The sequence below is a fragment of the Chelon labrosus genome (genome assembly GCF_963514085.1).
Source record: "Chelon labrosus genome assembly, chromosome: 11".
NCBI classification, from domain to species: Eukaryota; Metazoa; Chordata; class Actinopteri; order Mugiliformes; family Mugilidae; genus Chelon; species Chelon labrosus.
This window is the reverse complement of record NC_140344.1, coordinates 6540013-6564154: the sequence shown is the minus strand read 5'-3', so window position 1 is coordinate 6564154 and position 24142 is coordinate 6540013. Positions and strand designations below refer to the sequence as shown.

At 41.1% G+C, this 24142-nt stretch overlaps 1 protein-coding gene across 3 annotated transcripts in view; it reads left to right on the top strand.

The window, feature by feature from the left end:
* Window positions 1–24142, top strand: part of LOC311495957 (transcription factor SOX-6-like) — an 80105-nt gene that overhangs the window by 3433 nt on the left and 52530 nt on the right. For 2 of the 3 annotated variants that reach the window (XM_084555643.1, XM_084555641.1), the window contains exons 2-3: window positions 15176–15395; window positions 17809–18019. In XM_084555643.1, coding sequence (XP_084411769.1) covers window positions 15177–15395; window positions 17809–18019 — 430 coding nt within the window. In that variant the 5' untranslated portion in view covers window position 15176. Of the gene's footprint in view, window positions 1–712; window positions 758–15175; window positions 15396–17808; window positions 18020–24142 lie in introns of all 3 variants that reach the window. The other variant, XM_084555642.1, reaches the window with a different exon arrangement.

Genomic DNA, 24142 nt, shown 5'->3' with positions numbered 1-24142 from the left:
AGTTAGAACATTTTGACTATACAAGTGTTCCTTATGATTGCGCAAAATCAGACAGCGTGATGGGAGGTTTAAATTTAGTCTGAAACGTCTACTGTCCTTGTTATAATGCCGTACAGTAGTGATGTATGGATAAGTCAACACTTCCTTTTCCCTCACCAGCCCTAAAAGAGTGATTTTCTCCGGCGTCTCCAGTTTTGTGTTCTAACTTTTCACGAGACACACTAGTATTACCTTCGGATGAAAAAAAAAAAAGGGCCTTTGGCCGATCTGCCGATGCTTGGGAGAAAGCACATGACACACACACCAGGCCAAAAGAAAGAGTTGGCAGAAGCTGCAGCACCCGGCAGATTGGCAAGACTAAAACAGGAGGAGAATGGGGAAAATGAGTTGTAGGAATAAGTTGTGTTTTTATTTTTGGGGCAAGTGAGGTTTGTTCTTTCCTTCATCGCTATATAATCAATGACAATAAATAACAAGCCAGACATCACATCACATGTACTGAAACAGTCAGAAATATTTGAACAAGTTACAAAATCTGTTAGTTTGCGTCAATATTCAACGACAATATTTCAACAGATGACCAACTCTTGTCCTAAACTGTTGCGAAATGAAGACCCCCGTCATTATTCTCTGTGTGCTATTTTAGAATTTCTTCACAGATAAAAAACAAGTGTAAAAGGTTTAATCTGATTTTTTTTTTTTTTCTTGTAAGTTTCCACTCAGCTTTCACAACTGGCAGTAAAACACAAGTTGGACAGTAAGTGCGCTCTCTGAATGTGTTTCCATCCACGCTCATGCAGGAGTGTAACATCTGCACTCTTTTCCATAACTTCTTTGGTGACAACTGTTACCTGCTTAGACTGCGGGCCTCCTGTTGGGGGAATGCCACCACACTCGCTGACATTCAGGATAATTGCTTCCTGTTTTAACTGTCATGGGTCCTGGAGGTCAAAGGCCAGGGTCAATCTCAGCTGTTGTGCCCTGGGCTCCAGGGAAGGCCACCTGGTCCTTAGATCACAGTGATCCACCAAACAATATGCTTCTTCACCTTTTTTTACATGCTTCAACATGCCTCAGCAAGAATGATGGCTTTTCTTTTTCAGCTGTTTGACTTCCTTCCACACTTCATTAAAAACTGTGTGTTTTTAAATAGCTTGCTTTTAAATGCAGTGTTGACTGCGTGGGAATGCCAAGACGTGAAGCAGCTACTCTGCAACAATACTTCTAACACCTGTTTCTAAGAGACTTGTGTCAGCTTCTCATTTGTGAACACTATTTAACTGACCCTCTCTAGCAAACACCCATGCATCCTCATAATTACAGTATTCTCATTACAGTAAAAATCCTGCATCTCATTTTAAAGCTGCCATCAGCTAAAATTAACTGGCCTTAATGGCTGCTGATTGCATTCCAACGCCGGGCGACCCCTTCCTCCATTTTTAGCCATCACATCATTTAAGTACACGCTAGCATAATTGAGGTCTCTTCCTTGATTAGATTTGCACCAGCTTTTAACAAAGCCTGCTCGAACTTAATCCAATGAGGCCCATTGTAAGGAGAGCGGAGGGATGACATCGCTTCTGGTTAGCTTCAAAATCAACCATGCTGTCGAGCAATTAGAGGCCGCGCTGCTAAAGAGGCTGGACAACTGAAACTAATGACACGATGGTTCTCAAAGCTCACAAGACAACAAGTGGGCAGCGGAGCAGCGTCTTAATTAATGTCGGCAAACTTTGCCTCCTTAGAAAAGAGAATTATTCATTTCTCACAAGTTGTTTCACAGTTAAATACTTTTAATTAATAATAAGACAGACACAAAGCAGCGAGGCAATAATGTTTTCCTTGATATAAGCAATACAATTTAGATTCGGCCCATTCTGACCAGATTCACTGGTTCATGTCACTTCTACACTAAAGCCCTGCTACAGAGAGATCTGAGTTTTACACCACGCACTCAGCAGACCTGACCCACTGGGACTTGAAGGAGCAGCTCAGCGGGGCGTAGAGGTGTCGGCTCTGGCTGCGTCCTCCGGTGACACCTGCCTGTCCATAATCACAGTTAGAGACTAAACCCCCTCCCCCCTGACCTGTGGCTGTGTGTCACACTCTCAATCCCTTAATCTACTCCTTTGTTCTCTGTCACCATCAATTAGTCATGTAGCAGAAGTCAGCAAGAGGAAAGTGTTTGTGTGTGTGAGAGCACATGCTTGTGCATGAACACTTTAATTACCTTTGAGTGCTGCATGCATTTATGTGTCTGAGAAGCCGGGTGCAGCATTTGAGCGTGCATATGAGTCAGTGCTGAGGTGATTAGTCAACTGACAGGATATTCGCAGCCAATTTCATTTGAAAAGTCACTTTAAATATTCACAGATTCCACCTGCTGAGATGCAATTTAATGATTTAACTTGGAACCTGATGCATTTTCTTTTTATTTATGAAAACTGAGTCCTAACTATTGAGATGACTGGCAGATTAATCGAGATTAGAAAGATTCAGCATAAACCCTAAAAGTAAAGACACATAAACAGACTCACACACATAAACCTTGAAGCTATTTGAGGCTGATGCTTATCTTTATTTCATTTTACAGGCGGGCATACTGTATGCCATTAGGCTTTGTGTCATTGATCCAGTGAGATGTGTGTCTAGATTAAGGACACGAAGTCAAGACTCTCTCTCCAGCTCTTCTTCCTATTTATTCTCTGCCTGTAAACCCTCCTCTATTCTTAACAATGGGATTTTACTAAAATACGTCAGAGCAAGTTGGAGCTCACCTGTTCAGGCTGTAACTAATCCAGAACTATTTTTGTAGTTGATGTTCAATGATCTGGACCATAAGGTTGGGCAGGATTGCTGGTATGTTGGACAGAAGGAAGGAAAAAGAAAAGAAACAAATGAATTTGGACGGAGGCCCAGTTTGTGAAGAGCCATTTTTCTAATCAGAAGCTTTGATTGCGATTTAGGGATGTTTTTGCTGTGCATTTCTAATGTTAATGTACTTTATTGAACTCAAGCATAATCAGAAAATCTGAATTCTGTAGTGGTGTATGCACATGAAACCATAAGACTATGTACACCGTCTTATCTGGGTCCTGTGCTTACAGGCAACTATTGACAGAAGCTGATATGCAGTGTGATAAATTCACTTTGATTTACAGAGAAAACAATGCTGCATTATGTAGGCCAGGGACACTTAAAACTGGAGTAACTGTGATATGAACACAGGCCAGATTTATGTGCTCGTGTTCAAGAGGGCAAGCAGCTCCAGAGTGTGTTTGTTAAAGCCTTTGGAGGAGGCTCCGAAAGGCTTGGCTCCCTTTCAAATGCCGGATCACTTGCTGATAATAGAGATAGATTTTTTGATGCTGTTGCCAATTTGTCGTTATTAAAGGATACACGTTTAGATGTGCAGTCAAAAAGTGCTGCACGCGGGCATCGCTGAAGAAAAAAAAAAACTAAGCAAATGCAAATGATTTATCATCTGGATGCTATTAATTTAACCCATGGAGCCTTACTCAATAATTAATGTCTATTGGCATATGACCCTATATGAGATACAGTAAACAGCATGTCTCATAACTATGTATGAGATCTTGTAGCCAGCTAATATATGGCTGAGAGACCCAGAGACAAGCCCTGGGTCTTAATAAATCAGCCATATCTAATGAACCCCCTAATTGTGATTTACAGCCTGCAAGCCGAGTGCTGTGATGGAGAGTGAAACGGCTGAACAGGGAGAGGGAGAGAGCATGCAGAGAACGAGCAGAACCTTGTCCGGTGTCACCAGGCAAAAAAAAAAAAAGAAGAAGAGAGAAACGCTTCTTTAGTAAAAGAAAAAAAAAAGCTGCTCCTTTTCAGCAACTGTGAAATCTCACGAGAGTGTTGTTTAGATGTGATACTTAATGTGATAAAAACCAAACAGCTGGACGAGCATTCACACTGAGTAGTGAATTAAAGAACCCCTCTTCATTCGGAACAGTGCTATGACATCTTCTTTGGATTTTTCTCTCATGCTTCACCAGAAATAGTTTTTCCCCTTTTTTATTCCCGACTAATTGAAAACATGCCTCATATTGCTTCTGTGCCCTAGTATTCCATCAACACTGGTCCTCGAAAAGCTCAACAAACCAAAGACCTTTCATCACATGTCTGTAGAATCACTGCAGTGCATTGGTTGATTGGCAGTCTTGTTGGACTGAACAATCCCAACTCATTCTTAAACATTTGTCCCCTTTCAACAGCTAAGTCCATGTGAATAATGACTGCTGTGATTGGTCAACACCATGGAACAATGTATATTCACCTCAGGCTTGTAAAGGACAATGGATACCTTGTGCTGTATAGTCAGGCTTTGACCTCGCACCGCACGCTCACACCTCTCTCCACTCAAGGCTGTGACTGTGTGTACTTGCACATGTGTTTTTACACACTCCAGCTTACGTCCATATTCCGGAGAAACATGGGCCATGCCTGTTCTTTCTCAGCTAGTATGAACCGGACTCGGATCCGTCTCTTCAGCATCTCGTCTCTCCACACTCTGCATGTGTTTATTGAATATAGGCTGCTCCTCCGCGCAATCAGATACGTCTTTACGACACACACATAACTGTTTCAAATCACTCAGCCCCTTTCCCACAATACACACATGTAGCCAAAGACGCTCATGTACACTGTATAATGTGTCGCTTCAGCCAGACCAGGGGACACACTGCAGAAAGGATTAGACTGGATTGTGACAGCTTGACATGCCGGGGGACACTGACATGCCTCCAACTGCCAAACAAGACAACTGTTCCCAGAGAGGAGAAGAAGTTTTCATGGTGCTCATCTGCTGATTCAGCAGTACCTCCCTCACACCTACATTTAAATCAAACCTGGCCCCTTTGTCTCAACTTGAAGTGAGTTTGAAAGTACATAGGTAAATAGGCAGAAAACATTATCAAGTGAGTTCTTTGTACAATATAGTGTGAATTGTATTTGACTGAATCTGAATCACAAAAAAAGGAATAAAGAGCTTCATAATTATTAAAAGTTGCATATAGGTGCTACAAAAATAGCCGATTGACCAAGTGTATGATGTGTTGACTTTTCAATCTCTTTCAGATTTTGGTGTGAGTACAAATATTACTATTATCACTGATTGTGCTTAAAAACTTTAATCACTTTGCACTCGCTGTAAAACCATGTGGGTAAGAGTGTCACACCATCTTCTTTCTTTCTCCTGACACGTCTGTGCACAATGAGTAGAAATTAAATCCTGCGTTCTGAGCACAGACAACTTGTTTGGGCCATCTGTACACATTACGCATTCATGACGGTCAATAATTGAATAAAAATATGTTGTTTATTGACCGGCTGAAAGTAGCATGCCTGTGAATAATGCAGTCATTTCATGCTAACAAAGCTGAGGAAATCCTCAAAGCTCCTTCTCAGATAGGGAACAAAGCTCATTGTCAGAGGATAGAGAGGCAACTGGGATTACAATGGAGGCATGCAGTGAAATGACTTGTCAGTCCTAATCTAGGATTAGCAGGCTTTCACGGCTCCTGGGTGCTCTAAAAGCCACCTGTTTGGACGCTCCTGCAGATGATGTTACACTCTAGAGCGCCTTGCTTGACTCAAATTCTTTTGTTTGCATCAAACTTTTAAATCATTTTGTTTTATTAAAATTAAATCATTTATTTAAATTTGGTAAAACAAAAAATGTGCAGTCAGATCTTCAGATTTTCTGGCTTGGCTGGGTGTGTTAATCCACTAAGTGTTTAAGTTTGATTATGTCTTTTCACCAGTGTCACCACACAGTGTTCTTTAGGGTTGTAGATTAAAAGCATTTCCAATGACTGGGACACTTTTTTTTCTCTTGACCCCCTAGTCAATTTAATGATGGAAATTTAGGATTGACATGTGACATAATTGTTCTCCACTTTTGTCTCTGGGAGAGGCTCCTCTGTGCCATCGTGTCCTCTTAACTCAACATTGACTTAATTATAAATGTGGCTCTAGGTTGTACAAATGCAGTAAATCAGCACTGAAGAAACATGTCTGGTGATTGTTCTCAGCTTTGTTGAGACCCCTGAGTCCTGCGATGACTTATTGAAGCTCACTTTTTCTTTGCTGTTAGCCTCAGGTCTAATGGGATCGCTCAAGTGTGAGGGCAGCTGCCATATCGCCACAGGCCCTCTTTCCACTGCTGATGTCACCCTAAAATGGACATTAATGCCAATTGTATTTCAGAAATTAAACCTTTAATTGCATAGTCTGCTTGATATCATTTTATTTAGTACACATTTTTGGGTGATTTACAAACACATCCAATCGCATCTTCTTTGTGTTGACTGAAAAACCTTCCTTGAAATAGGGTTATTCATAGTTTCATCTACGTATATTCTTAAGATAATAGGATTTCCCCTTGTTTACAGCTTCCATCAACTATATGGAGAGACTGGGGCAAAACAAGGCTTAAAACTTGTGTAACACGCTTATTTGTGCATCGCAGTGGAATTGTGCTTGTCCCCAAAGAGGTCAAAGGTAACTTGTAACCAGCTCCTGCCGTATAACACCGTATTACCTCATGTAAAGTGTTTGCCAAATGGCATGTGCTGTGTGCTTTGAGCTGATGAAGATCAGGGGCGAAAAGAGATGAGAGAAAGAGAAATGAGAGAGGATAGCACTGTGAGTTGATGTAGACATTCGAGTCACTAAAGAAAAATCCACATGAATGGAGGACTTTTCAACAGTCTTGAGATTATTGTTGTTGGAATGAAAGCTTCCTTTTTTACCTTTAGATCTCTTATATATAAAATATTTAAATACCTGTAACATTTGTTAATGCTCGGTTTTTCAGAACACATTTTGGCTTGTCATTGATGTTTATACACGACAGAAATCTCAGTAATACTTGTTATCAGTTTAACACAGATAGATTACTTTTGGAGTTCCTCAGGGTTCTAGTCTTGGTCTTCCATTCTTGTTGTCCTTGATTGTTTTCAGACTACATGCAGGGTAATTTCCATTTTCAATTCAGTTCAATTCAATTCTATTTATATAATGTCAGTAACAATACAAATTGTCTCAAGACGCTTTACAACATCCGGCCTGAAACCCCTGAGAAAGAAGAGAGCAGAGAACAGCAGGAGAAACGAGATAAACATACATCAGTCACAGATACACACATCTGACTAAAGCCTACATGTAGAATCTGATGATGATACAAATACAACATATAGCTGATGATGTTACAGGTCAGTCTGAGAATATAAGATGTATCATAGGTAGGTTGGTGAATTGTTCATTCAGGTAGGAGTGGATAACTGCAGAAGGCCATGGATACTGGGCAGGTTGATGATACCGTGACAAGTATGGAACTCCACAGGAAACACACAACTCCAGGCCAGAGACACTTGCAAGAATTATTATATATTATATATACATATACGTATATGTATATATAATATATAGTATTATAAACTGATAAACTCAAAGTGATGGCTTGTACACCTACAGCCTGTTAGGAAGGCTATATGTTGTCAGTGTTCATACAGCCACAGGCAGTTTTGGCTTGCACTTAATTTTGTTTAACTGTTAAGCTACATTACAGAATATCCCATAAAAGTTAAGACATCTAGAACACAGAAACAGCAGTACGTGAAATTCATGAAATAACTTTGAAGAATGACAGAGTGTTTTTAATTGCATTGAGCAGTCTAGCTGTAAATAACGATCTATTTCTTGACAGTTTCCCCTGGCTTCTAACATACAAGGATTCCTTGTGCTGCTTTAATTGTTACAATTAAGTGCTCTGCAATTATGTCTTCTGTTTTATGGGCTGAATCGTTCTGATTATATGGTGGCATATTAGGAGAAATATGATTAAACCAAGGACTTTTAACTCCTGTGAGCGGGAGGGGGCAGACAAAAAGTCCTTTTCAGCCACTGAGTGTTGACTTTGGTCTTCAATGGTTTCTTCAATGGTTTACTCTGTATCTTTGCCATGAAGTAGATAAATGTATATGTGTACTGTATTTGTGTTAGGTAGGGGTGTGTTCGCGTGCCAGGAAAAATAACAAGCACAAGGGAGGGTGTTGGTCACTAAGGCCACTTCTGGATTTCTGGGGGTCTGTGGTTTTAGTCGGGCATCATTGAGCTACAGAGCCTGAACACACAGACCCAGAACACAGTGTGTGTTTACGCCCACTGTACAAACGATGCATTCATCATTTTTTTTTAAGTGTTCCATCATTGGCTTTGATTAAGATTTTCCATCAGCAGGGCAAACGGAGACATCAAACCCCACGGTTTGCTTCAGGTGTTCATCTGACGAAAGCCAAAATCCTTAAATTGTGTTTGTGTTTGTCTCTGTTGAAGATATCGAAACGTTCTTTGGATACTGAATTTCTGCCCACTTTTTCCCCATTTGGAGTAGGAAATGTAAGGGGAAAAAAATTAATTGCTGACATTAGAGAGAAACTCTTTACACATTAATGTCATTAGCTACTTTTTATTGAAACGTTTTAACATTGAAACTATACAAGCTCATTTTATTGTGTGATAAAATCCAATTTTTAAAACAGTTTATGTCAGGACAGGAAAAGCCTTTTCACATGGTACAATTAATATGGCACTTGAATGATGAAACTGATGTATTCATCACTATTAAAATGATAATAAGTTCCACTGAGGTCAGTTTGAAACATACACAGTCTTGTTCTTCTGCTCTTTAATAATTTTATTGAGTGGCTTAACTGACAGACTGACATTTCATATAACACTGATTAGATCTGAACTCACTGCGTGGAACCAGTCGGACACCAGCATATGGAGAAAGGTAGCACTACACATTACCCGAGGGGCCAGTCTATAACCAGTCATATAAGAACCACCATGCTCCTGGAGGATCTAGTGCAATGTGTTTGTGCCGGTGACCTACTGACTAACATGTTTGCATAGGTGTGAAGGGTATGTGCTGCACCCCCCAGACATCAGTGTCACTCAAACTTTGGTGGCGTTATATCATCTTCCCATGTTTTTTAACAGGTTATCCGGTGAGCTCTTGTTACTATCAAGCCCATATGGATAACGTGCATATTGAGAATTTTCTAATTTAAACAAAATCTAATGACAATGTGTGTTATCTAATCTGCGAATCCAGTGAAGTAAATACTATACAAATAAAATACCTCAGAATAAACTGCATAGCAAAGCTCTACTGTCTTACAAATTTCTGCCTCGCTGATGCACATGTTAATGTTTCAGTGATCCTTTTAGTTTATTCCAAAGAAACTACTTATGTGGTTGACGACTGAAACAAGAAAATCTATAGTAGAGCATATGAAGACAGTCATTAGTGAAACATGCAGCATGTCGTTGCTGTCAAGGACCAAATTATATATCACATGCCCGACCTAATATTAGAGTTTTTCAATCTGCAATATGTTCTGAGTGTTTTTTTATAATGAAATCACTCAGTGAAATTAGAGTAATTCAGTTATACTCGCTGCCCCAGCCCATCCCCTCTGTGTGCCTTGTGCTTCTAAATACTTTCTAACAAGGTCAATACATAGAAGCCTTCAGTGCAACACACTGATGATCATATAATAACTTGTTTACACGACAGTCGTGGAAGGGTCTTTGTGTGAGGGCTGATTGATGTAGGTAATGTTGTGGATAGTTCAGAGGTTCACTTAAGTCATGAGGAGATCAGCGATTACCTGAAGTTGCATGCGATAAGTAACCATAGCTTTGAAAGAGAGCGGCTAACAGTTGGCCCTGTTGCCTGCACAGCTACAGATCTGCCCCGACAGAGAAATCTGTGTTGGGTCGGAATTTCAGGAAACAAAACTGCTTTTCTTGCTATCAAGGCAGTGACGAAACAGGCTGGTTTTGGGGGTAACTGGGGCTTCTATTGAGCTTTGCTATTTTGGGCAAAAGGGGCAGGACGGGGGAATCTCTGGGAGAAAACAGGGCAGCATGTGTGTGTTCACATTCCACATGTCTCACCCATGACAGTGCCCTCTGTTTGCAGTGCTCTGCGATGATCTAATGAGAGTCCAGACAGGCCCAAGATTTAGGAGCTGGCCGAGTTGTTCTCATACTAGGCCAATTCTCCTCTCTTTTACCCCTATTTATTTATCCACGGAAAGCAACCGAGCGCACATTCTTCTGAGCGACGCCCTGCTACTCGTTCATACCTGGGAGTTGCCTGGTGCAACCACAGACTTCTACTGATGGCCACTGAGCAACTTCACTGAAGCGATTTTCTTAATTCAGCCCATTCTTGAAACTAAAAATCTAGATATCTCGGCTTCTGTTGCTTCATTCTCTGAAACAATCTGTCTCTCGATAATCCCTCAGTCATAAATTGTTGGAGTACCCCATTTAATGATTTATAATATTTTTATAACAATTGATCCAATACTTTTGGTTTGGCCATCAGTTGTAGTCGTGATAGCGCTGTACTTAAAGTAACTGCTGAGATTTAGGAGCAAGACAGAAAGAAACTCAAGGAGTCAAATGATACTATATTAGTGGTAAATAAAATGGGGGTTAATCACATCTATAATCCAAACTGTCAGTGATAAACAACCATTACAGTTTACAGATTCTGGTTCCCTTCTGGTTTTACCTCCAAACAACGTGGTAAACATTGTGCGTAAAGCTGTTGCTTTGCTGAGTTCTGTGTTATCATCATAGATAGAAGCAATGGACAAAACTACAGAAGCAATGGATGCAAAGGTATCGCATCCAATGACATCTTTCTCAAGGATGTAGTTGATGTCCTTACAATTCCTGCTTGCTGACACAGAGAGCCTCTGTGTCTTTGTTTAAACTGTCAGTTTGCTCACTTTCATCTTCTTTTCTGGTTGGGACAAACAATTCCAAGGAAAAATTGTCCCTATTTTCTTTCCCCTCCTGTTTGTCTCTCTCCTCTCACTCTCTGTCTCTGTCTCTTTCTCTTTCTCTTTCTCTATTTCCCACTTCCTCGGTCCTATCCAGCTGGGACGGCTAGAGATTTTACACCCAATTGGTTGAGTTGGAGGCCTTTGTCGGAGCCCTTCTCTCACTCCACAAGTGGCAGAAGGGACCTGGGTTGTGAATGGCGCTTTGTGTACTGTTTTTCTAAGAGGGGGCCCTCTCTCTCCCGCTCTCATCTGTCACAGGTCCCTCTCCGTCCGCGCTCCACAATGCCTGATTGTTTCTGCCAAGTCGCCAGGTTCCAGGCCAGATCAGAACAACACTTTCCTGCCAAATTCCAACCCCGGTTTTCGTTTTTCTTCCACTCACAAAGGGATTCTAAGTTACTGTCCATGTTTTAGGAGGGGACTTAGCTAGCTGTCCACCAGCAACACTTTGTTTGTTGAGTGTGTCCCTGCGCTAAAGGCTATAAGAACTTCCATAGGCAACAAAGGAAAGAAGGGAACTTTAACCAAAATGCTGAAAGGGAACAGTAAGTAACATTGCTGCCATTGCTAACATGTATTCAGCTTAGATTTTATCATCAGGCTATTAATCATACTTGTGGGAGGGTCTTTCTGACTTCATGTTAAAAAAACGCATGAGGATGAAAAATTAAAGCTCCTCACTCAACAGTGTGTGTTCTGTTTAGTTATCAAGAAACCAATCTCACCAGTATCGCTTACCAAGAAATATCTTAGACAGAGGAAATGCTTTCATGGGAAGCAGTTGATATTTTTGTTAGACCTCTGACAATATGAAAAGGCTTTTGGAGAGAGCTGTAGAGCGTTGTGCGTGAAAATTAATTTGTTTTTCAGGTATCAGTGTAACATTATCGTCACCGTGCTGTTTTCCGAGGCAGTATCAGCGTAGCCAAGCTCATTCTTCTGCTGGTCTCGTTGGGAGAAGGTTGTTCCGTTTGCTGTAATCACTCAATGTCTTCCTGCGTCTCCGAAGGGAAGGAGCAGAGATTGTCACGTGTAAAAGCTGCAAAACACATATCTCCAAGATGTTTTTCATTTTTCATGAATTAAGACACATAAAAGCTTATACTCCTGTGGCGACTATGAATCTTTTTACTGCCCTTGACAACCTCAAAGGGAGCCGATGTTTGATTTACTGTTTTAACTTTTAAAGACTCATAGTTCTAATGTTTGTTCAGCAAAAGTGGTGACATCCAGCTACAGCAGAGGCTGCACAATACCACAGAGTATCTCTATGTTTTCCTTGTGTCAGGACTGTGACATTATTAATTGATCACATGTGGCAACTCTTTAAGGTCAAACCTGTTTGTTCGGTGTCTCTTTTAGGCTTTATGTTGCGTCCACTTGTTTTAACCCTGCATTATAACATTATTCTTAGTTCTCTTTCCGTTTTATGTTATATAAAAAACAAGTAAGCTACGTGCTTACCACAGCTTGTGAAGTAGAAACAATATCAAGAGGTGAACAAATAGAAAAATTTTTTTTTTTAAAAATGTGATTTTATTATATCGTTAAAAAGGAAATTAGCAACTACAGTTGTTCCTAAACTCAATCCACAACAATTTATCGGTCGGGCGCGTTGTGTTAGCTAAACAATTAAGTCATCTAAACACTAGTAATGTGATTCTTTTCCTGATGACTACGGCATGAAGTATACTGTTCTCCTGCTGCAACCAATCACAAAAGGTCTCGTACCGTTGCACGATGAAACCCTATCAGTGGCAGCGAGTTAAGAGGCTGGGCATTCCTGGCCATATGAGACACCAGTTCCAAGAAACTAAAGTCTTAAGCTCCCCCATAAACACAGCACCAGCAATATTGTCAGCTAAATATAGGCTCCCTTCTGTCTTCTCCCTCCCCATCGCTCTCTCATCGTTCCAGTGTGGACTGCACGAGTTGCTCATGGATTAGTGATTTGCTGTTTGTTGTTTGTCTCGGGTCCTAGAATCTCATGTATGAATACTGCTTGTGTGAAATGCCGGCGGTCTCAAGAAAAAGCAACATCTTCAAAAAATGAATCGCTGTAGAAGAGTAAACCTTGTACAACCAACCTTTAGATCAAAATTAATGTCAGTGGGACAGAGTACCCCCACTGTAAAATATCAGTTCAGCTATGCTGTCTGAGGTAGCTTACTTTGATTTTCAAATCTATCATGTGCAAGAAGGATGTCTTTTAGGATTTGAATTCAATAAAAAGCTCATAAAAACTGTGTCTGCACCACACAGCTGAAAGAAAGCTTAGGCTCTTTGCCGATATATAATTTTCTTTACCAGCTAAATGCTAACATCACTGCCATAACTCTAGTTGCCATACAATTGGGGCTTTTCACCGAAATCTGTCTTGTGCTCCTGAAAATGACACTGATAAATGTGGTGAGACAAAACAGTAAGTTGCTAAATAATATGCTAAAGTGTTCCATGTAGGTCCACACACTGACATATTGACAATAGCAGGTGTAGCTTGTGCTGTTATCTGAGCCAATAAGAAAATAATGTGCAATCCAGAGGTTATCAACTCTCGGAACAGTAAAGCCTGCAATATTTTTCAGTAAACTTAACAAGTCACACAGTATTTCAGTTGTATTCCCATCAGTAGGAGAAGGCGATGTAGTTACCGATGTTGTACTATTAATGCTCCTCCAGCATCTTCAGGTCAGAGTTGAGAGTCTCACTTTTCATGCCATGACACTGTAGTACCCTCCCCTAGTTCAACCCGCTGTATACAGCCACTGAAACTGCATTCCGGCAGTGGTAGTAAAAGACGACATGCGGAGAACATTATGAGCCTCAGAATCACGGAACGCCCGTCAAACCCAACTATTTTAATGTCATGCATTACAAATCACATGGATATACTATGAATGCAGAACGCACATCGCAACACGCCACACAGTTCGCACGTTTCCATTTTCTTATATCAATATTTATCTTTTCACTCTTAGTTGAGCTCAAGGTGACATGTGGTACTTAGTCTGTTATCTTGGTCTTTATTAACTCCCCCTGTAAATTAACTACTTCCCACCTTTTTATGCCTCATCACTCGTACAGGCTGCAGCCCTGGTCTTTGAAACAGAGTCAGACCGATGCTTAAGGGCACCCGGGAGGCTGCATATTTCAGAGATGGACTGCCTGCTGTGATATACTGAGTGCTAACGCGGAAGTAGCAATTGAGTTCATATGTAGTTATGTATTTGCATTTTAGTGCATGCTTCTGTGTAAATGGAAAGCTGAGGAAACGAGAGTTTGTTTTTAGACTTTAAACTATAATTTATGGCTGAGACTATGATATTAGAGAGAAGGGTTGAGGGAATGAATGTGGTCAGTGAATGTCCTCAAGTACTGTACAACAAAGGGTAGTCATTACAGGAAATGATCTATTAGCCTAATGACTCGAGGCTTATATTAGATAAAAAGAGACATTTTTCCACTTAGCAGCACAGTGTCTGCTTCTTTAACAACTCCAAGGTGATGATAGGCCTTGATGCTGCTTATTAGGCTAAAAGAATATCCCTGTGTGTGCATGTGCGTGTATAAAATTCGCCATTAAAGCATGCAAGCTGCTCTCAATGAGTGCACTGTAGATGCCAAAAATATGATATGCACTATAAATTGCTTGTGTGTGAGGGAACTGTAATTACATCTTCGACATTCATGTCTGTGCATTTTAAATAAAGTTGTGGCTTTGAATTATCTATTCAAACGCATGGTTCTGAATTCTCCTACAGTTTTTTGTGGCTTCACTGTCAGTGGTGAACGTAGTGTAGTAATCCGTGTCATTTTTGAGCCCATGGAACATTTGAATACAGTAAAGTATTAATAAGTAATGAATTATCTTTCCATTTTGGCGAATGTATTTCCTTTAAGTAGCTTTGTAATTCTGTTATGACTAGCAAATTAAAATTTTGATGTGGTGCATTTAAGTACCAAAAAAGTACCAAAATATACGGTATGTTAACTATAAAGTTGCACAAATATATTTGTAGATCTTCAGCACACTTTATATACAAAATGTATCTTTGGTTTTCACTTGTGTTGATGCCAATATTCTGAGGAACAACAACAACAAATGCATCATAGCTTCCAGGAAGGTTTTGGTTTCAGTCTCACTCATGACCAATACCTCTTTATCACCATGAGATCAGCAGCTCTTCAATTCTCATCCATCCCGGTGATGAGACTGTAATTATATGCAAACTGAGGCCCCAAAAAAACCTCCTTTCATTTTTTCTCCCTCACAGAATGATGTCTTCCATGCGAGCGACGCCTCCCTTTCACCCACCGTCTGAGGAAGCGGAAGTGATAGGTCAGGACAATGCGGCCTGGGCCGGTGACGAGCGAGAGAGCCTGAAGGAGATGTTGTCGCCCCCTTTGCATGACCAACCCCACCCGGACGAACTGCAGCCAATCAGAGAGAAACCAGCAGATGCTGAGTGGGAGAATGTCGGCTCTGCTGTGATGGTGAGAAGTGAATTATGCACACGGCTGAGAAATTGACCATATCTTATCTTGAGATATGTCGCTATAACTCAAATCTATAAAACAAATGTGGTTAGTGTGTGTACACAGTGTACACACTCGGGGAAAGCAACTCATAAAACACTCATGGAAGACATGCAGGAGTACACATGGTGTGCATATTCTCATGCATAATGATGATTGTGCACTACTGAGTGCACAAGTGAACGCACTCTTACAGTAAATGCATGTATACACGCACACACACATACACCAGTAGCTCTCTCTGGTCTGTGTGCTACAGGCAGTGCTGTAGGCAGCCCACTGAGGGGTCTCCTCTAGAGAGGTATACCCCTTGCTTCTTCTCATCTCCACAGCCTGTTTTTATTTGTTTGTGTGAGTGTGTGTGTGTTGAGGTGTTAGCTACCTGGCTTTAGGTTGTGTTGGTCCCTGTTGGACAAGAGCTGTTTGACTTCAGCCTCTGAGGAAAGGGGAAAGCTCTTTAGAGTGAAGTTTCCTTTGGTATCATTGTTGTGGGAGAATACATTTAACATTTCCCGGACAAGAAGTCTTATTTTTGACCAGAATCTGAAATTTGGACCGTCACATATTAGGAAAGTATAGTTATATTTCTTTTTCTGTTTTGAAGTAGAAATCTCTGCGCATAATAAGATTTTGTAATTAACCATTACGGAAAAAACTGACACTGACACGGCATCTGTGTCAAACATTCCTTAATGCTTGAAGCCATTTTCCTTTTCACTGCGTGTTTCTATGATGTATATGCTTTCAAACGCGACTATCTGTACAGTCTTTTGAAAATGTAAGAAATGTTAGCATCATTAATAAAGCAAGATGTAACACGGTAAAATAACTTTCTGTAGAGAAAACAATAACAGGGTATAAACAGTGTGGACCAAACTTTGTGAGACAAATTTAGAGTTCATTTACTAATAAATAGAGGATAGTTTTTTTTTTAATACATTGAAATAATTCATGTTCGTATTTCTCTGAAAATCATTCTTTTTAATAGGTTCTCTTTGATACTTTTTGCACTCATGCCTTTGTATCCTGACTGACATCCAGTAAGATGCCAGTTCAGGTTTCAGTGCCTTGCTCAAGGACAATTTACAGATTCACAGGTGTAATCGTGAACTTGCATTGTCTGCTGCGTGGACCGAATGTTTGACCTTTCGTTTTATAATTTGATCCGACCATCAGATCACTGCTTGTACGACTCCGGGGCCGACCGCGTGTACTGAGAAGAACACACCTGAACAACCCATGAGTGACACACTGTCTCCTAATCCTCATTACAGAGGCATCTTCCGCTTAAAGACAAAGTGTACAACAGGGCCTCCTGGAGCCATTTCAAGGGCATCTTAAGATTGCGCTGTTAGCCAAAGCCCCTTGTCTTTGAAACATAAGCCTCCTAAAGTTCTTGGAGATCCCCCCACTCTGTAAGGCGAGCAGAAAGCATCCAGAAATAGCCCTGGTGTTAGAGCACCTGTGCTAAAGTGTCTGTTGTGTGGGACAATGTGGTCATCTTGAGGAGATTATCTTCCTGATAAATATAGAGTCCTTGCGCCTCTTGCTTAAAACTGAGCAGAGCAAACAGCAGCGGGACACACAAACTCTGGTCATGCAGCACAAAATAATAAAAATAAAAAAACATTAGATATCTGTTATCCATCAATAAATCTGAAGTTATCACCTTTGTGTCACCTCCACTGAAACAGGAAGTCATCCACTCTCTAAGGAAAGACATGTTTAAGGGCTGAGATCTAGAAAAAAAATTCACAGCTCAGTCATTCACTTTTAACACTTCTTGCGAGTTAGCATCACCTTAAAAAGCCGTGCAATAAAATCTTTTCTGTGAGAAAATATAAAGCTACCTCCATGTTTTTTTTACAGCGTGAATTCTCATAAAGATAGATGAGGCCCTTCAGGAACTAACTTTAACTCTTTCATCAGTACCAGATTGTCTGTGTCGTTCCCTAAGATTCACAGTTTTTCTGTGTTGTGGTCATGTCGCTCCTCACTTCAAAACAACTGAAAAACACATGTGAGGCTTTAGCGTGGCAGCGTCGCACAACGGCGGGTTCTCAACATGTGACCCAAGCAGTTTGAAGGGATGCAATGGAGCAATACTGCTGCGCTCCTGATGACAGGTAGATCAAGTGCTGCAGTCATCACGTTACGTCGGTAGCAAAATCCAATCCTAAACTTGACATTTGTCATGTCACGCCGGCCGGACCATGCCAGCCAGGGTAAAGCACAGTTAAGCCAGCATCAGCTAAATCCAGAATAATACTGTAAATGTACAATAAGAACTGTGTGTATGTTAAAGAAATGTCATAATTATTTGATTTGTACAGTTTCTAACGTTGAACTCTCATTGGCTGTGTCTCCCCAGGACAATGAAAGCAGTAAAGGCTGCTCTCTCTACTCTTACCGGACTAACTCTACCTCTCCACCCAAGCCAGAGGAGTGTTCCAGGGATCGCGGGGAGCCAATGATCGGCCTCGCCTTTGGGACGCCGGAGCGCCGCAAGGGAAGCCTGGCAGACGTGGTGGACACTCTGAAACAGAAGAAGCTCGTGGAGCTGACCAAGACAGAACAAGATGGTAAGTCTTCAGTTGATTGTGTGTGTTTTATCTCTAATGTCTGCAGGGAAAGGGCCCTGACAAGGGTCAGGCAAAGCTGACTCTTCATTCTCCTTCAGACAAGGAGGCTGAAGAGTATAGCCTCTCTTCCTCTTAACAGCCTCACTTGTTGTGAAGTGGAAGACAACTCTACAGCTTGAATAGCCTTGTTTTCTTTAAAGATTGAAAGAGCTTTAAGAAAGTTGTATAACCTTATAAATGTATTATATTAGTATGCGATTGTTGCGGGAGAAATTCTATTAATCATCATATGGATGGAGCAGGAAGTCACGGACCTCCAAACTCCTACAATTGTACCTTACTGTACAATACAAGAAATAGAACACCACCAGAAGACATGGTTATATTTGATTTTCAGAGATTGTAAAAGACTGCTCGTCTTGTACAGCTAAAATGATGGAACAGGGGTTTAAAAATATCTTGAGCGCTCCAGCTGAAATCCATGGCTGATTTTGGACGTATAATAAAGATCATTGTCGTTTTCTCATGCACACATATACAGATAAATGAATATGTCCCAAACCAGCACCAATCGTTATCATGAAGTGATACATGTAGACACTAAACTAGCATATGATGACTTATTCTGACACTGACTGAGCCTAATTTACAGCATGATCATTTTTGTGGTCAGTTTTAGTTTAAATATATTTAGTTAGCTTTGGCATTGTTTGCCAGAAAGTAAAAGCAATAAACAGCAGTAATTTGCTGGTCTTGGTGTGTACTGTAGACTAATCAGAGAAGGAATGAGAGTATTTTATTAAGAATAATACACATATTTCTGCTTTAAAACTGAGTAACGTTGGCACAATGATGATATATATGTTATATATAAACAGTGATCAGTTTATTCTCCTCACATTTGACAGACATGACTCCGTGGTTGCCTGCTTCCTCTTTACCCATAAAGCGAGAACAACCTCACATGGCTATTTTGTTTTCCCTTTCTGAACACATCCTCTGCAGAGGATCTTTGAACATCTAAAATTACAAGTGACACATCCCTCTCTCGTTAGATCACAATATCAAGCAGTGAAAACACAGGTTTCCCTTTCTCCCACCTGCTCCTCTGATCTACACCACTAACACAGGAAAGTGCTGGAGTCTCCCAGCATGCCTCAGCTTGCCCCTTCCCACCCCAAAGCAAGCCAGATCTCAAACCATCTAACACCCCTCTTTACTATTATGTGCACATAGTAATCGTGATGATATCAGAGGAGTGCTTGATCTCTCTCATTTGGAGGTTTTACTTTGTTATTGATACAGTAAAGTGGGCCAGAATGGGACAGCCGGAGGCGTATTACAGTACACAGTGTCTTTAGTTGAAAGATAGATAGCTCTGCCTCTTATCTGCTGCACAGAAACTGGTTTGAAAGGAAAAACACTTCTACGTGTACGTTCAAAAGTGTTGCTACACCTTCCAGTCAAATCAAAGTGGAAGGAAATACACGGTTATTCAAGTGTGTGTCTTTTTTCTTCCTCTCACCCCCCCCCCCCCCCCCCCCCCCCACACACACACACACACACCGCACGTAAAGTCCAAACACGACCAGACCCGACCTTGCTCACGACAAGATTGCTCATTTTTTAATTAGCTCAGAATGTTTCTGAATTCCTCTCTCTGTTTGCTTCATGTTGATTTTGTGTAGCTCTCAAAGCTCCGGAGACTAAAATTATCCAATTCAGAAAACATTAAAACATTAACAAAACTTAATTTGCTTTGCTCAAGGATTCTTTTTATAATTATTATTATTATTTTTTTAAATTAATTATTTTAAAATGTTTTCATGTGTCTTAATGGACCAGGCACATATTTTAATTGGATGAGCATTGGATGTCATACTCTAAACAAACAAGAACATAGATAGATAGAAAGATAGATAGATAGATAGATAGATAGATAGATAGATAGATGGATAGAATTAGTGGAGCTGCTATCCCAGAGGACTAAAAAGTGGCCTTGATCACACTGAAAATACTAAAACAAACAAGATAAACATGTTCAGTATATAACCAGACAATATTCATTCACACAGTGCTGAATTCTGCTCTGCTTCTGGTCCTTGTAAATGTTCATCTGAATCACTGCGATCCTTGAAGAGCCATTGTAAAACTGTCTTTCATTCAGTGCTGTGGTAATGCATTTCCTTTTGAGCCTAATGTAACCCTACATATGACGATTGACAGGTAGCTGTCCTTTTTTATTTTTTTTTATTTCATAACGCGTTGAGTCAAAATGAGACGAGGTGATCAATAGACGGCAGAGGCTGAATACTTCATTAAGTGAGTTCTCCTTCTGCGGCTTTCAAAGCAGACGATAAAGCGACGACGAATCTCCGCATGCCGTTTTCCCTTTTCCTCATTTGTTAATTTGTCTGAGCGCTGCTTTCTCGCCCTCGCCTGTGTTATTGTTATTCTCACTTCTTTCTATCACCTCATCTGATGGGAGGCTGTTCATCTTGCGTCTATCCTTTTGGTTCAGGGGCCTTTCAAATCAATTCTCGCACATTTTTTGGAATCCCTCTCCAACGGGCAACCTTGCTCACATCGCAAATTAAAGCTTTGTTGTGTGCCACTGGTAAAGGCATTTCAAACCCGTAAGCTGTTAGTTTTTATTATTATTATTATTATTATTTGGTTTGTTAAAAGAATGTAAAGCACACAGGAGTGCAAGGCCATCCTGGTAAATGGGCGTGTGTACTGAATCCTATTGTGGCACAGCTTAGAGATCATTTCGTGATTCAGAGCGACACAGGTTTACTCTGTGTTTGTTCCAAGTCCTTTTTGGCTTGAGTCTTGAGTTGCATGTGATCACTCAGACTGACATTAACCTGATTGTTTAGAATCCTCTTACAGTACGACCAGGTTTGATCACCGCCGCTCAAATGGCAAGCACATTTAAGCCTTTCCTTGCCTCGTCCTTCTGCTGCGATGGATGGCTCTGCCAGCTGAGCTATCTCAGGTTAGACTGGATCTATGATCAAATAGAACGGCCTCTATTAACCAGTGAATTCTCTCTTACCCTGACATGGCTGACCCCTCTGGGCACTGTAGTCGAGATCTAAAAGTATGGACGTTGTCATCGTTAGCCTTCACGCTGCGCTCACCCCCCTGCGCCTGTGTTCTGCGAAGGTTTAAATACAAAGGCTCACTGCACACAAAAGGCTTTCTCCATACCGTTGAAGCACTTAGCACTTATTAGACTGGTAGGCTGGTTGCTGAATAAAATGTTCAAGGCCAGGATGAGGCAACATCAGAGGAAAAGAAAAAAATACGGCTGAATAGAAACGCTCCTCCATTCTCAGTTAGCTAAAAATAAGAGCTGGTGAGAAAGGGAAATGCAAGTCTGGAATAAACAGAGAAATAACCCAAACAATAACCCGTCTCTTATCATGGATAGGTACGATTAATAGGAACGATTAATCTGAATTCACCTTGTCTCCTTGAGCCTTCAGTATAAAATAGCAATAAAACAGAAGTGGACACGTATAACAGTTTGCCAAACAAAGCATTCTGGGATGCTGCCCGGTGGACATTAAAACCCAGTGAAGTGTGCAATCAAGCTCCCTCGGTTTTGATGAGTGAATTATGATTATCTGTATTGTGGAGCCTCTCGGGGGCCAACCTGCTGTTAACAGGGCCTGGCACGGCCAAAGGGCCCTCGTGCCAACTTAGTCAGCCATCTAATGTGCCTAGCACGGCTCTGGCGCCTGGCAAACACTTAACATCACTCTAATCCCTGCTTACACCCGTGCCTGTATGAATTACTGTACAATTCATGTGTTTCATCTGCAAATGAGATCAGGGCCAATTATCGCTGCACTGCCCCGCTGCAGAGTGGTTAGAAAACAGACACCTGCGAGGATCCTTTATGAGTTAAATGATATGAACCGGACAAGGGTTTAGCCTTGGTCTGTTGTAAGAACAAGAAGACGTTCTTCTCCTGTTTTCTAAAATGTTGAGTTTCAGACACATCAACAAAATGTATACAATCCACTGCATTGACCAGACCAGTGATACAGCTTCAGGTTTGTCAGCATCACCAACTGCTCCTCCCATCATATGGAAAAGAGCAAAAGCACAACTTCCAGTCTGGCATTAGTGGTAACATGATGATGCATTTCAAGGATCCAACAAACCCAGCCCCCCTGCCCATAAATCATCATGACCGTCTTGATTGGTTCGTGTTTGTGGGAACTTGAACTTGAAACAACTCATAATTAAGTGTTAATTTTAAAACCCATCCCATTTTTTTGTGACGTTCAATTGAACATCCACATATTTTTAGGTTTTCCTGCGCCAATGTCGTGTTCCTTATGTTTTGTGTTTGTGTTGTGTTGTAGGGGCAATGCAGTTTGGGTCATTTCCTCAGAGATGTATATATTTGCACATGCTCTTCTCACTGGCTTCAAATGAGAGGGGCTTATTTGGAAACAGCTGATGTGCGCTGGATGTGACTTTGTGTTGCCAGGCCTCTATCAATCATATCTGAAGAATTTACTTCCACACAGTCCTGATGAAACAGAATCTTCTGAAAATAATAGAGAACGATATTGTTGTCAGGATATCCACTGAGAAAAACTTTTGAAATTTGAAAATTAAATTAGGGCGAAGTTTTAAAACCTTGTAATCTTCAAGCCATTCTGTCTTGTAATGAATACATTACACTGTGATCAATCTACAGGAAGAAAAAAAGTTTGTTTATTTCACACCTACACTGTTATGTGACCTCTTGCAGGTCCCTGTGTAGCTCTACTGTTTTATGAGTCTCAATCTGTGTGTTTAAGCTGTGTTGTCCAGTTTGAAGGGGTCTGTGCAGTGTCTCGAGGCCAGGCCAGAGCCGGGCAACCAATCACCCATATAATGGCTTCCCCAGCTGGAAGAGGAGGTCAGAGCGAGGCCAAGCCTTCCTACAGCCCTGTTTCTCTGTGACAATAGAGACATTCTGCCAGGCTTCGCTTTGTTCTCTCTCCATGCTGAAAGCCTGTTTCAACATCTCCGCTGTTACCGCCACTCAAACTGTGGAACGCATGTTCTCTTCTGGAGGACGACTGGCTAGCTGGTGGGTTGAGAGTGATGTGAAATCATGTGTATCCCTGATGAGAGATCCCTGATGTGATGTGAATGCTCATTGGTGTTTTAACTGGAATAAATTTTACCTGTAAGATTTCTCTTTTACGTAAGAACTACAAATGTATTAATTAGATTCCATTTAGCAGCTTAGCAACTAGCCCAAGCCTGGCAGTAATACAGATGGAAGGTTGCTCTGTTAAGCTTCAAAAGAAGCTGTGCTGCATGACCGAACTTTGAACTTGAGCAAGGCCTGGATGCCCCCTCTGCATGACCTGTGTGTGTGCTGTGTGTTGGTGGAAGTGGTTGTGATGACAGCTTAACAGGCAAGTTGGGTCGGCCCAGAGAGTTAAGCTTATTGGCTAATTAACAAAGCCTTGGATCTGGCACTATGTTTGCCCTCCTCTATGGGATTGGCAGCTTGAGCTGTGATTGTGTGCAGGTAAGGTAAAGTCTTTGTGTAGTGCATGTGAATGTGAACTAGTTTTTGGATGTTGGTGAGCGCTGTCTCGTCACACCTCAAGTCATTTTTCCAATGAGGCAGCGTTGCGTGTCTAGAAAGGCGTGGTTTATCCAAACACAAATTACATTTTTAATCTTGAACTTCTAATCGGCTTTTGCATGGTCCTGCGTTCAGTGGTCAGTACTGGTCTCCTTGTCTCTGCCTACAGGCAGACTCCCTCTGGACTTCTTGTGGTTGGTTTCAATCTATTCCTCTGTAATTGATAGGGATCTCTTTACTAATGATCAGCCACAGCCTGTGGGTCTTGAGTACAAATACAGTCAGTGGGATATGCCTGGTAGCCCTCTCCTGCTCAGTTTTGGCTGCAATCCAGCCAGCATATGGTACAGGCGCATGCAGTGTGGTTTGTCAGAACAGTCTTGAATGTCTTCCAAAAGACTCCAATTTAATAGTGATTTTATCAAGTCCTCCTTCTCTACTAGGATTGCAGTGAAATGCCAAATTGCTCCTGATAATTTGATGAAGGAAGATCATATACTGTAACTGCAATG